The sequence below is a fragment of the Manis javanica genome, chromosome 2 (assembly GCF_040802235.1).
Source record: "Manis javanica isolate MJ-LG chromosome 2, MJ_LKY, whole genome shotgun sequence".
Lineage (NCBI taxonomy): Eukaryota > Metazoa > Chordata > Mammalia > Pholidota > Manidae > Manis > Manis javanica.
This window is the reverse complement of record NC_133157.1, coordinates 222,682,558-222,696,681: the sequence shown is the minus strand read 5'-3', so window position 1 is coordinate 222,696,681 and position 14,124 is coordinate 222,682,558. Positions and strand designations below refer to the sequence as shown.

Here is a 14,124-nt window from a genome sequence, read left to right as displayed (position 1 = left end):
TCAAGCGTGCCAGTGAACGCCCGGGCCGGATAACACGCATGTGGACTGCCCCTCTTATCTTCAACCCCTGAATGGATGAACTGGACTATACAAGGGACTGCACACAGAGTCCCTGTGGCAAGCTCATCCCAGGGGTCCCTGACACCGGGCCACAGACGTGCACTCCGAGGCCGGCTCCTGCTCATCTGCTGTGGTTGTGCTCCATCTCGGACGCACTGCTCTACTGTAACCGTCTCTGCAACTGTCTCTGCTGCATCATTTTCCCTTGGGACAGATGAGAGGCTGATTGGGACAGCCCAGAGCCGAACCATCCGCCATGACCGGTGTGAGATACATCGATCCGTGATATGTGTGATTTTTAGATATGCTTAATCCCCCCTTGAGTGTTGTGTGAAAGGAAATTGCAAACAACCATGTGATTCTTGCAACTATAGGGTGTTAAGTCCATTACTTCATTGCCCTGCAGATCCACACTTCCTGACCTGCTCTCGACAGCCCTGCACCACGTCTTCTTGCTCTGGCACCCTAGTTTCTGTGTAAGTCACTTAGTTATTACGTTTGTTACTTATGTCTGTCTCCTTCATTATAACCCAAGTTTTGTTAAGGCAGAGAAAATTCCTCTTTTCCACTTGAACACTCCATGCAGCTAGAGCCCTGCCTGCCGAGAATGAGTGCTAAATAAACATCAAAGGAATGAATGGTGCCACCTGAATGGACCCTCCTAAAGGTTATGCCCCTGGAGTGTCATGATTTGAGACTAGGAGATGCATATTTTTCAGCTTCCTGATACCTATTGCCAAATTCCCTTATAAACAGACTTTACTAATGTATATTCTCATTGCTCTGTTTGAAAGAGACCCCTTAGTCCCCTCATTAGTATCGTGCATTGTAAGTGAAGGTCCTGCGTGGAGAATGAACCCTCCTGAACACCCCCCGAGAGGAGGGTGTCCCTGGGAGCCCCTCCTTACCCCACCCCCACCCCACAGACAGCCATGTTGGCAAGGCCACTGTCAGCTTGGGGATGGCCCATCTCAAACAGGAAGTTTCACCGAACGCCAGGCAAAGGGCTCTCCTCTGCCAGGAACGACCCTGGCTAGGAACCTCTTTCCCAGCAGCTGGCAACCCTGAGGCCGCTGTGAGGTCTGGGACACAGATGCAGAGGCCGGTGGCCTAGCACCACCCTCAGCAACCATCCCTCCATCCAGGCTCCCTCGGAGAGCACACATGGGGACAGCCCCCCATTAGCCATTCATTCTCTAGTGCGCATGCTGGCCAGATGCTGCAGATGGCGAGTAAGTAGGCAGCCCCTGCCTCGCCTGCAGGAGACAATCATAAGCAAATACGCATGGAGCTGAGTGTTTGGAGTGTCGTTTAGAGGCTGGAGGGGCTGGCATGGATGGAGAAAGAGGTGGGGCACCCAGGGCTGTCGGGAGCCGGTCCGAACCGTCAGCCTTATGACACAGTGTGGGCAGTCGGATGGAAGGTTGACTGCACAGCGGCCTTCCCAGGGGAGCAACCCCGATATCCCTCCTGCTCAAAATGTCCCTCCTAATAAATTTGCTTATTTTGGATTCAATTCAAGCTTCCCCTTCAGGGAAGAGGCCATATCCAATTCCTCCTGAAAGTTTTAGGTACTGGCCCTAAAGGAAATTGTAAAAAACCACTACTGCCCTTTTGACTACCCCCAATGATGGGAGAGTGAGACCCCATGAGTATTGGACCCAAGTTTATGGGAAAAAAGATGGAAAATTTACCTGGGTTGAGGTTCCTTCCCCCACCCCTACATGGCTTCCAAATAACATACTCAATGATTAATGGCAACAGGTGGGTACAGAGAACAAATGCTATTCTTTGGCTAGTCCGCCAAAGAACAACCTGGCAAACTATAAAACAAATGAGAACAGGGCATTACCTAACTCCAGATGAGAAAAATCTCCATTGTCAGTCTTACTGAAAATGGGTCCGAGGCACGGTCCACAGAATTTGTCCCTGCCTGCCAAAAGGTCATCATGTCCTTTCAGAGACAGCCTCCTTCTGTCCTACTGGAAATGAAGAATGGGAGAATAGCTATGAAAGAATGAGGGCCCTGCATAAAAACAATAGATAGTGAACTTTAGATAGTCATCTGTAAGGAAACCAAGAGTCTGGCACCTACCTAACCTTTGCAAGATTTTCTGGCCACAATAATTAAGAACAAAGTTTACTTAGAAACAAGTTAAACGCTAAGACCTGCCAAATGACTTAATCTCATTCTCCAAACTCATGTAACCGTGCAATGTGTCAATTAAATGATTGATATCTGTACTTTACTTTATGTAATCAAAGAGTATATAATCACACTGCTACTTGTCATTAGAGGCCAGGCTCAGCTTTGGCTAGCGCCTGTGTCCTCACTCATTTCAGTGAGTCACCAACGCCATCCATCCTTCAGGGACTCCTGGACTCACTGGAGCTGGACTCCAGCACAGGGCCTGGGGCAGGAGGCTTCAGAGAGACCTCTGAGTGTCACTGAAGGGCCAGGAGCCTGCAGGAACCAGAGCTTCTCGCACCAGTGCAGCTTCAGGGCAAAGGGGTGGAAGGTGCCCAGTCTGGAGCGAGCCCCGCCTCCAGGAGAGGGACCGAGGCCCTGTAAAGACAGCAGGAAAGGTGGGTCATCCCCAAACTCGCTCTCCTCCAGCTTCAACTGCCAGCTACTGCCCTGGAGCTGAGCCCACCAGAGGCCAGAAGGTAGGGGAGTCTATCCAGGCACACAGATGCCCCCTACTGCAAGGGCATGGAGCAGAGTGGACACCCACCTTCTGCCATCTGCCACTGAGTGATGACCATCAGTCCTTGAACCAAACACCGCTGTGCTAATACCACAAACCATCAAAGGGAAAGAAACCTGTAAACAGGAGCTACCTCAGCCCCCACTAAAGTTGACCCCAGGACTAGGTTGATGGCCGGCACACATTTTCTTCCCATGTGCCCCCCACGGCCTACAGCACCTGGGCCTTCAGAGTCCTAGGTGGTCCCGTCTCTGTGGAGTTTCTCAGTTTCCTGCTGGCCAGGGCTGGTGGGCAAGGCCCACTAGGAGGGAGGGGCCCTGTGAGTCAAGAGCCCAGACTTGACCAGTCTTGCCCTGTGCACACAGCTGCACCCTTTTATCCCATGGTGACCAGAACAGGCACTCGGCTTGTATGAGACACCATCCTCTCTTGAGGGACCCCAAATGGCTGGGCGGTGGTCTCAGCTCCCAGTTTAATGGAACCATGGCGGGGTTTCTTGGCCCTCCTCCTCTCATTAGATCCAAGGATACAGGGATGCAAACATAAACCCCCGTAAGTGAGAGAGGCCAACCCCATCTCCAGCCCTGGTTTCCAGACCCTTGCCTGCTGGCTTTGGGGGACCCAGCGTTGATGTCTGGCCACCAGGCCAAGGCAGTCATTCCTCCCTGAGTGCAGCCAAGGCCGTGCCTCCTCATGGCCCTGTGCCAGTGCCCTCTGCGGCCTTTCCCCATCCCGTGAAGACAGGTGTGTGGTGAGCAGTGTGGCAGGAGTAACATTGCATGGGACTCGGTGGCAGCACACAGGCTCGGTGTCAGCCAGCAAACTGTGGAGTCCATCGAGGTATTCCAGCAGAGGAGGCAGACCTGTGCTGAAGCACAGAGCTGTGGCGTGAGGATGGTGTGAGCCTCAGAGGAGGGATACAGTGCCCCCCAGCACCGGCCAGCTGCTCAAAAGGCCACCGTCCGAGGAATCTACAAGCAAGAGAGCTTAGGAAACTTGCATGTGCAAATCAATGCACAACGATTTATGGCATTCCTACATACCAGCCACAAAGAGCAAAATGAGAATTAAAGTGTGAAAACTGTATATGCATAATAGGGGTACAAAGGTCAAACACGGGAGGAAGTTGTGAGGGACCACCACAGAAAGGCATTACACTCTCTGGAGACATTTTTAAAGACCTAAATTAATGAAGATATAAATCATATTCATCGGTTTGAAAGACTTGGCTTTTTGAAGTGCTAATTCTCTCTGGGTCTTTGGGTTCAATGGAATACCAGTTGGAACCCACCGATGTGTGGGTGTCTGGTTGACTCATCAATTCAGAGAGTTTTACACAGCATCGAGACATGCAAAGCCAGCGCAGTACACAATCTAGAGGAAGAAAAGCCTGCTTTGGACCAGGGATAGAGAAATAGAAAAATGAGACTGAACGGAAATTTCAGAAACAGACTCACAAATAAAAGGCACACTTGATTTACACAGCCGGCCAGAAGGAAGGTGGCCCTAAACGTGTTACTGGCCAACCAAGGACCCAGAAGCTCAGAAAGAGAGCTGAGGAGGAAGAGAGGGGACTGGATGACCCCCACAACCAGCATGAGCTCCCAGGAGTGCAGGGTGGGAGGAAACACTTACAGGTAATGTAGGGGGATGTAGGGGGACAGCCTCATACCCTCAGTGTGGGGGATAATTTCTTAACAAGGCACAAAATGCATGGCAGTGGAGGGGAAGGTTGATAAGTTTGAGCACAACAGAACACAGAGCTTCTGTCCACCAAGGGACAACTGCAGGACCCACGCAACAGGAGCAGGTGGGAGCTCCCGGCACAGGTGGAAGGCAGGCCTGCAGGGGGCGTCCGCCGGGTGCTACCACTGGGGGTATATTCAATTCCTAGGGCCGCCAGAACAAAGTCCTGCAAACTGGTGGCTTAAGACAGTCAAGTGTGTCCTTTCGTAGTCCTGGAGGCTAGACGTGCTAAACCAAGGCATCAAAAGGGCTCCCCAAGACCTGTGGGGGACACACCTGCCTGCCTCCTCTGCTTGGCTCGCAGTCCTCGTGGGCAGCCCTCGGCACCCCTGGGCCTGCAGATGTATCACGTCATCTCTGCCCCCACCACCACATGACTGTCTTCTCCCCGTGTGTCTGTCTTCTGAGGAGGACACCTACTCCAGCATGGCCTCATCTTGCCAATCACGTCCACAGTGACCTGCTTCCTAACAAGGCCACATCCACAGGCCCTGGGGGGTAGGGCTTACACATATCTTTTGGGGAGACACAATTCAACCCATAACTGGGGAGATGGGAGATTTTCTGCCTAAAGGGAGACTGAGCAAATGGGCAATACATTGAGGGTAATGGGATTTGGTTTTTTATTGTCAGGGAAAAGGGAGCAGTTGGAAAGGGTGAAGCCAGCATGCAGCCACTGGTGTTGGTTTGCATGAAGATGTCGGTGTGAACTCGTGTTGTGGTGCATGGAGTCATGGGTGCACTGGCAGACGTGGTGGTGTGAATGGGCGTGTGGGCACATGCACTGGGAGTGCCTGGGAACAGTAGCAGTTTAAGCTCCAAAACTCATCTCCACCAGAAGCACCAGGGCTCCTTCGAGAAATAGTCAATTTGGGGGCTGGAGCAGGGAATGAACAGGCAGAGACCTGGAACATTTCTAACACCAGAAATCCGGGAAGTGCTCCATGCATGATGGGAACGTGGCACAAGATTCCAGAGGCCAATTGTAAGGGATCTAAGCAGCCAAATCTGGAATAATTCAAACATCAAAACACACAATGACTGAAATGGATCCCAACCAACTGAAAGAGAGAGAAATCCGCAAGCTCACACCTACAGCGTGGAAAACGACTAATGCGGGAGGCCTCCCAGCACCAGCTCCTGCGGCTTTGTGGCGGTACCGCAGCCAAATCGTGTGCTCCTGCAGGGAGATCGGGTGCCGTGCGCTCTGGACTGCCCACCTCATGGCTTGGGCCACCTGTGTGCTCAGCAGGAACTGAAGAAGCAGGGTCCAGCAGGAAGGCCGTGGGGCTTCCTCGGGAGCATGTGGCACACGGTGGTCAGTCAGCACCAGCTCCCATCCCGTCCATGCTGCCTCCTGGAGGCATGGAGAACATTGTCAGTAGAACCTCTAGGACCCAGCAGTGCCCATCTCCCCCACCCGCCAGGGGATACACTGCTGGGTTCCTTGGCCCCTTCCTGCACATCCTCTCTCTCCCAGCCCTCTTCTCCACAGGCGAGAGCACCCCAGGTCCCCACACCCTGGCCCATCCCTGCCACCTGGGAGTCATCTCAGAGTCAAAGAGGGGAGGCTCAGCAGGTGACCCTGGGTGGAACTTCATGCTTTCAAAAAACATTTTAGCTCTAACAAAATTCTCATTTTCTAGGGTTACAAACATAGTCTATGGTCATAGAAGAAACTTGGGAAACTAAGACAAGCACCCCACCAGGCGGCCTCCATGCGCTCCTCCCGCTGCCCCACGCATGGCGCAGGGGCCGTGCTGCGACACGTGCAGACGCCGGGATGGGGCCTGAGCAAGAAACTGGAGCTCTGCTTCTGAGCTTTGTGCCAGAGCTGCTGCGCGTGCACGCAGCAGGCTGGGCTTGCCCTGCTACAGGCAAAACTGGGGTCCGCAGCAGAATGCCCGACCCCTGGCCCTGCACACGGCGCCCCCAGCCGAGGAGCCGCAGAGGGGCCGGGACCCGCCAGACTCGAGTGGCGGCCAAACTGGAAGTGTCCAAAGGCGCAAAATTAGGACATACATGGGGAGGAGTAGCTGCTTCAAGTAATAGAATAAACGCAAGGAGGGAAATCCGGCGTTACTTCACCTCGAAAGAGGCTCAGAGCCGGAGGCGTAGCCGCCCCCACCTGGGCCTGTGCGTCCGCACTTCCTCTTATGAGAACATCAGTCAGACGGGACCAGGGCCCACGCATCCTCCGTTAACCCGATTGCCTCTCCGAAGGCCCTGTCTCCCCAAAGTCGCATTATGAGTTACAGTGGCCTCCTGCTTATCTGAGGTTTTGGTCCCCCACAGCCAAGTGAGGTCAGGAAGTAAGTGACCCTCCTCCTCGTGAGCCAGCCGTAGCTCCAGCAGCCTCACACGGTCTCAGCGCCTGCACCCCGCACCTCCCTCCTCTCAGCACCTGGGCGTCTCCCCACCCCACATCCTCGCTGGCAGAAAGGGGTGCAACACGCTCCGAGATCCTGAGAGAGGCCACAGTCACAACACGTACTCTGCACGTCAATAAAATCATTCCATTTTATTAGTAGTGTTGTTGTGAATCATTTACTCGGCCTAACATGTAAATGAAACTTTATCACAGGTGGGTATACACAGGAAAAACAGCATATAGAGGACTTGGCACACTGGGGTTTCAGATTCACTGGGGATGGTGACACGTATCCCCAAGGATGCGGAGAGGGTTGCACTGAAGGTCAGTGTTTCAAGCACATGCGTGGGAGAAATAAACGCAGTCCCTAACAGGCCCCACCGGCCAAGAGCACGGCACACTCCCCTCCAGATATGGGCTGGTTGGGGCAGGCCCTTTGTTGAGCAAAGCCCCGTCTGCAGAGCCTGTCCGGTTCTCATTTGTCGCTGTGGCCCACACTGCCCTTTCCCAAGGGATCCGCACTCTGATTCCCCTTGGAGGACTTGGGCAGGCGTGCGGTTGGTCATAATGGCTCTGGCTCTGTCCACTTCCCCCCTTGATGGCATCATTTTGTTAGGCAGGAAAACAGATATGAGCAGGGTGGAAAGAGAATAGGGCCAGTAAAGCCCATTTAGAAGGGACTCAAAGAGTTAACCAGTTAAAAATAGAAAGTTCAGAAGGCCAGGAGCAACTTGGCCTAGAAGTTTGAATACTCCCCAGATTAAAAAAAGTATCTCAGCATAGCCTATATTTTCACTGTGTCAATTAGAACATACCATTGTAAGATTTACTTTAGCACCTGCTCAAAGACCCAGTTTATTTAGAAAAAATTCTATCTTAAAGCTAAGATTGCATTTTAATCAAATGGATGGTGGCTCCTTGGAGGCAGGGCAGACAGTCTTGATTGATATGCTTCCAGACAGAAGCTGAAATCCTGGAAAGGAATCAAAGCAGTAAATTTCTTGTGTTAAGTTAAAAAAAAGGAACTTAAAGTCTTAACAAAGATGAACATTCTGGGACAATTTGGCAGGTTGGCACCTGGCCCTTTGTCACTTTCCTGAAAATCCTCACCGCGTATAAAACCCCAGACCCTAAATCCTTCAGGGCGCTCCCCTCTCTGAGGTCGCCAACACTTTCTCTCTCTTTAAGTAACTTTAAATAAAACTTTTCCTCTACTTCACTATTGTGTCTCTGCCCTTCAGTTCTTTGTTGCGGCGGTGACAAGAATCGAGGAAAATACACAACGCCCCCCTAACAATTTCAGTAAGTTTAATTTGGAACTTCAACAGCCTCTTTGGGAAACAGGATCTCCCACGCTGGCTCTGCTAAGTCCTCCACCCTCCACCCGCTTTGGCCCCCTTTCTCCATCCCGCCACCCTCAGACCTCCCCTTCTCCCACTCACATCAGCTCCTGACAGTCACTCCAACTCGGCTGACGCCTCCAATGCGGGCTTGCAAGGTGCTCGGTGACCTCAGAAGCAGCTGCGTGAGGCTGAGAAGCTGAAACGGAGACAGACTGAGTGTTTTATCCACTCAGCGGAGCTTTGGACACACGCACAGCCTCTGTCAAGACGACACATCAGGGCCAAAGAAAGCCTTAAAACTCCCTTCTGTAGCCATTGGTGGGATGCTTTAACCCTCATTCAGAACAGGGGACCTCAATTGTCTCATTTGCCAGAAACAATTACGATTTAAAAAAAAAAAATAAGTGGGGCAAAGATGAGAACCAACTTTTTTCTATAAAACCAGTGAATTTTGTATTACTGTTTATGCCTGATGCATGGCTAAAATTTTCTAATGAAAACCATAAGATCTCTATTTGTATGTTTCTGTATGTTTACATATCTGTGTATATATTATATATAGAGAATATTTTCTTACCAAGGGATGGAATTATCAAATTAATTTATAAAATCCCATAAAGATTATTCCATTCTAATTGACTTAGACATAAATAGGTACTTATATAGGTAAAATATTCCTAAAACCCTCATAAATATAAAGATTTAAAAAACAAAATTCAACAGTAAATTTGAAGATCTAATTGGCTTTCTTAAGCAATTCATGGATCGGCAGCATCCCTCGTAGAGAGATGCTCTGGCGAGTCGTATAAAACAGGAGGAGGGTGTGCAATAGGAAGGAGGGGGGACAAGAAGTTATTAGCAAGGGGAAAGAAGGGCTTGTTTCCGGCGACTTGTGCTCAGACAAGCAGGAGGTCTTATCACACAGATCATCTCTTTTTCAGTGGGGGCCCAGTGGAGAAGGCCCAGGTGACAGATGACCTTGTTGGTTCTCGCCAGAAAATTCCCAATTTACTGTTAAAAGGTCACATTCCTGGAAGAGGTTGAAACTACTTAAGGCTTGGTTTGGGGCAAATGACTCCATTTGTGCTTACTGTTTCTTTTTTTGAACAAAACTAACCCAAATGTTCAAGTTCACATGATTCAGGTAGATCTTTGGTAAATAAGACTAGTTTAATATGGCTGGTCTAAAAAAGAATTGTGTCTTGAGTTATCAGCAGTAGTTATACCATGAACACACATTTTTGTTCTACTTGGATTTACTGGTCAAATAAGCTAATATTATATCTACTAGACATTTAAGGTTATAAAAATTATAAATTGAGCCTAAGGAGAATGTGCAAGTAAAGATGCCCTAAAACGAACTTCTTGGAATCTACCAGTTCATGTACAAGGACTGAGGGAATAAGCCAGCGGCCACCTCAGAGAGACCTAGGTGTCACCTTACCTGGGCTTCAAGCGTTCCCAGAGGACAGACACATCAGCAAGCCTCAGGCCCACCTTCCCCGGACCCCTCCCCTCACGGAGCCCGCCGAAAACCCCAGCCATAAAAAGCCTCGACCTGCTAGAGACCCTTTTCTTCCCTTTGTTCTGCCCGCCAGGCCAGAGGGGCCCTCTCAGGTTCTGCAATAAACCTGCCTGGACTGGGTGGTTAGCGTCCTTTCTTCCTTTCGAGGACCATATTGGAAAAACAGGAAACAATGTATTTAACGTTTTCAAATTTTATTTTCTGCTTTTGTGATTTTTTTTCGTTTTGGCACTTACTTTTGGGGAAGCAGGGAGGATGTCATGAGGCCAGTGGGACTGGGGTGGGGGTGGGGAAGAGAAGGAGCTGGCACACTAGGGCCAGGGCAGCCTCGGAGAGCTTCCTGAAGGTGGGCTTGGAGGGGGCTTGCCCAACATCCCTCCTGCGGGGGGATTTCCCCACAGCAACTCCTGTGGGCAAAAGGAAGCTGGATTTCCGCCAAGCATTTCTTCCTGGGGGCCCCTAGGTGATGCCCCTTTCCCTATTCAGGGTTCTGGGTGGGGTCTGACAGAGCTGCAGGAAAAGGGTGGAGACTCAGCCAAGCCCCTCATGCTTATGGGTGGGACCTCAGGGTCCTCCAGAGCTTATTTATGAGCCCTGGGGACAGGGCCCCAGACACTGGCTGGCTGCCTGGAGGAAGCTGATGCTAGCAGGTGGGTCCACGCAGGAGGCAGGCCCAGGCCTGCCACAGGGCAGGCAGAGGCCATAAGAGGGGTCAGCCACGGAGGGCCAGGGTGTGTGGAGGGGAGGTAGCAGCCTGAACCTGGGCACCCCGCAGGGACCCCCACGCCCCAGGCCATCTCCAGAAGCCATGAGAGGCATCCATCTCATCCTACTGGCCATCCTGCTGAGCTTCGATCACGGTAAGCATGGGGGCACCCAGCAGGGTCCTGTCCCAGGGACTGGGGCGGCCATGCCTGGAGAGAGGCTGTGTGTGTGTGTGAGCTTGGGCGAGGTCTCGTCTGCTAGGACCCAAGGGTGGAAAAGGGCACAGTTCCTACAGAGAAGTCCAGGGCGGCCTCCCAGAGGCCATGCTCTTGCACGGGCTATGGCTCTGGGGGTCTAAACTCAGCCTTCCTGCCTCTCCCCGGCGCAGCTCTGAGCCTGCAGTGCTACAGCTGCAGTGGCATCAAGGACAGCGGCGAGTGCCAGCTCATCACATGTCCAGGCGTCTGCTTCATGAGCGACATGATCATGACTATGGGCAATGGTGAGTCCCCAGCACCCAGAGCACGGGGGTGGGTTCAGGGGGCTCTGCTCTGAGGTGCCCCGGCATCGTGGAAGGAGCATGGGTGCTGCAGGGGAGAGCATCCCTCTCACCTGGGGCAGAGGCCTCCTGAAGGAGGGTGCAGAGGCTTGGCGAGATGGGCCTCCCAGTAAGGAATGGAGGGTCACACCTGGGGAAAGGGGGCTGGGAGCCTCCCACATCAGGCACCTCCTTTCTTGCCCACAGAAAGGATCAAGTTGCAGTCCAAGAGTTGCAGCCCTTCGTGCGGCCTAGTCTCTGAATTACTGAAGCAGCTGGTGGACGCAAGCACCCTAGACACAGGGCTGCTCCCCGGAAAGCTGGAGGTGCAGAATATCACCTGCTGTGAGAAGGACTTCTGCAACCGGGTGGCCCGCGTGGCATGCAGCCCCTGGGCCCTGGCAAGCGGGCTCCTGCTCAGCCTGGTGCCTGCCCTGTGGGCCCTGCTATGAGGACCCCTCCATCTGACATGGCCCCACCCACTGCAAGCTCACCCTCCCACACGTGCACACACTCACATCCATGAGCGCTAGTCAGCCAAGGACCTGCCCAGAAGCCCAGGGGAGGAGGCCAGCTGGCTCCACCCTGCACCGACCCTCGGCCACTCCTGCCCACCACCTGGCTGCCCAGCCTCAGGTGCCCAATGCCCAGTCTTGCCAACAAGCTATCAGTTAACCACTGGCCCAGGATGCAGAGGCTGCTGAGCCCTAGCTGGACAGAGCCCTTAGCAGAGTGGAGCACAGCTCCACTGCCCACTAACAGGGCACCAGGAGCAAGTAAAGGCTTCTCAGCACCCTCTTGTCCTTCCCAGGCCATTCAGCCCCATGGGGGGCGGGGGGCTCTCTGTGACCCTGCTTGAAGAGGCTCTGCGCTTTCACCCAGTCTTCCCTCAACCAGGAAAGCTTGGACAGCTAAGGGGCTGGAGGCAGGGGCCTTCCTGGGGGGCCAGCCGGGCACAGCCTGCAGTGGCTCTCCAATCTTCCCCAGGACCCTTCCCTGGGGAGGCACCTGCACAGGTTCTTCGGTGGCCACAGTGCTGGTGGCTGGAGAGGGGGCTCCATCCTGCCCCTTCCCTCTGGTGACCTCCATGCTTTCTTCCCTCCCAGGGTCAACCCCAAAGGTCAGAGCCTTCCCTGGCACCCAGGACCCAGCTCCTCCCTGTGGGATGGGGTGGCCAGAGCTTCATGTTCTCCCTGGGCCCCCCAGCTACCCTTCCAGGGAGTGAGGTCCCCTTCCTTCCCCCATTACAGCTGCACCTTGCCCTTCAGACCCCATGAGCCTGGCTCTGGGAGCTCCCCAGGGATTGCCAGGGCAGGGTCTGCAGGGCCTTGGAGCCCAGGACAGGGAGACTGAGGTATGGGGAGGAGACACATGCCAGACCTCATGCCAGTGTGCAGCAGAGACAGAGCCCACGGTGCTGTGCTGGCCATCATTCGGGCGGCTCAGAGGTGACAGCTGCTCATCCATGAAGCAGACCACATGGCTTCTCTGGGGGCCTTTCACTGAGCTGAAAACCAGGGAAACTCAGCCTCAGCCCTAAGCAGGGAGTGCAGAGCTGGACATACAGGGCCTGGGGAGGGGGACGTGAGCCCCACGGGGTTGGGTCTTTGGGGGGGCCTCTGAGGCCTGGAATCTGGAAGCCTTTCCCCAGCACCTCTCTTTCCTGCATCCCTCAGCCCCAGTGTTGCCCCAGCTGCCAGTCAGCCATGACTCCACCTACCCTGACCTGTGCAACAGGGGCGGGGTCCAGAGCAGGGATGGGGTGGGGGGTGTTGGGGACACTCTGCGGGCTGGCCTCTCTTAGCCACTCTCTCCCCCAGCCAGGTGGGCCAGTCTCCTGCCTCCTGGCCTCACGCCCTGTGCCCTGGCTGGCCTCTCCAGTGACTCACTGTGTGCTTACCAGGTGGCTGGCAAGGGGCAGAGCTGGGCCTTTCCTCCCCGCTCACCTCTGCCGCAGGAGCGTCAGGGAAACACTGCGGTGCACTTGCCACACTCCACTTAATTGGGATGCGCAGTCTTTCTGATGAGTGGATACCAATCACTGAAAGTGTCTTATTCCAGCATGTCTTGTCTTTTCTTTTCAATCGTTGTTTTGGGATTTAACAGGCAAACTTGGTTCCCTGTTAATGCCCTGCCAGGTGTCCCCACCTGGGGAGGCCGTTCCTGCCAGGTGAAACCTCAGCGGATGGGGGTGGGAAGGGGGGTGAGGCCAAGGGCACATAGGGGTCTTCACCCTGATTCAGAGCGACAGTGCCGGAAAGAGCCGCTCTTCTATTTGTGCAGCCATATGGGTGGTGGAGAGTAAGGTGGGGGGTGGGGGTTGATGGAGGGGAGGGAAGAGGGGTTCGCTGAACTCCTGCTCAGAACAGGGTAAATCCCTTGCCAACTCCTGGAGCCAGGATCATCTGACCTCCGGCGCCCTCTTGAATCTGCACGGTGTGGAAACTGAGCCCCAACCACCCCAGAATTTGAGGGAGCCGAGGAACACTGGATGGAGTAAGATTATATTCTGAGGATTTCTCAAAGCAAAGGAAAGGAGACTTTTCCAGCAGGAATGAAAGGACGTGATGGAAACAGCCATGGTTCCAGCTGGGTCACCCAGGCATGGGAAGCATGCAAGCCTCCCTGCTCAGAGGTCCCCAAAGCTGCTTCCCTCCTTACTGGAAATAATACAGAGAGAGGAAAAAGGATTGCATTTAAGACTAGAAAGCTGAATTAAACAGCAACGCGACAAAGACACTTAAACCACCAGTTGTCTTCCTCTCTAAGACAAAGCTTAGTGAGTGGGCTTACGCAGCAAAAAGCTTATTTGAAGAGACAATACACACTCAGAGGGAGTGCAGGCAGCCTCAGAGGGGAGGCGCACTGAAAGGTTTAGGGTTGGGTTTTTTGGAGTTTTTTGTTTGTTTCTTAATTAAGGTATCATTGTTATACAATCTTATGAAGGTTTCACATGAACAACATTGTGGTTTCAACATACACCCATATTATCAAGTCCCCCCCACCCCATTGTCCATCAGCATAAGATTCTGTAGAGTCACTACTTGTCTTCTCTGTGCTGTACTGCCTTCCCCGTGACCCCCCTACATTATGTGTGCTAATCAGAATGCCCCTCAGTCCCGTCCCCC

General features: G+C 53.2%; 1 protein-coding gene across 2 annotated transcripts; it reads left to right on the top strand.

The window, feature by feature from the left end:
• The first annotated feature begins 10,358 nt into the window (after positions 1–10,358).
• Positions 10,359–11,448, top strand: LOC108406899 (lymphocyte antigen 6S-like). 2 transcript variants are annotated; one of them, XM_017675910.3, is made up of 4 exons: positions 10,359–10,403; positions 10,529–10,613; positions 10,847–10,960; positions 11,204–11,448. In XM_017675910.3, exons 2-4 carry the CDS (start codon positions 10,562–10,564, stop codon positions 11,446–11,448), a joined length of 411 nt encoding a protein of 136 aa, XP_017531399.3. In that variant the 5' UTR covers positions 10,359–10,403; positions 10,529–10,561. The 2 variants fall into 2 exon arrangements, with proteins under 2 accessions (XP_017531399.3, XP_036879053.2); XM_037023158.2 differs by lacking the exon at positions 10,359–10,403 and having other exon boundaries at positions 10,485–10,613.
• The last annotated feature ends 2,676 nt before the right edge of the window (positions 11,449–14,124 follow it).

Bases quoted from the DNA above. Each gene is read 5' to 3' on its own strand.
- LOC108406899 (XM_017675910.3), top strand. From the start codon at position 10,562: ATGAGAGGCATCCATCTCATCCTACTGGCCATCCTGCTGAGCTTCGAT. The intron at 10,614-10,846 runs GTAAGCATGGGG...TCCCCGGCGCAG, and splicing joins CCTGCTGAGCTTCGATCACG to CTCTGAGCCTGCAGTGCTAC. The intron at 10,961-11,203 runs GTGAGTCCCCAG...TCTTGCCCACAG, and splicing joins GATCATGACTATGGGCAATG to AAAGGATCAAGTTGCAGTCC.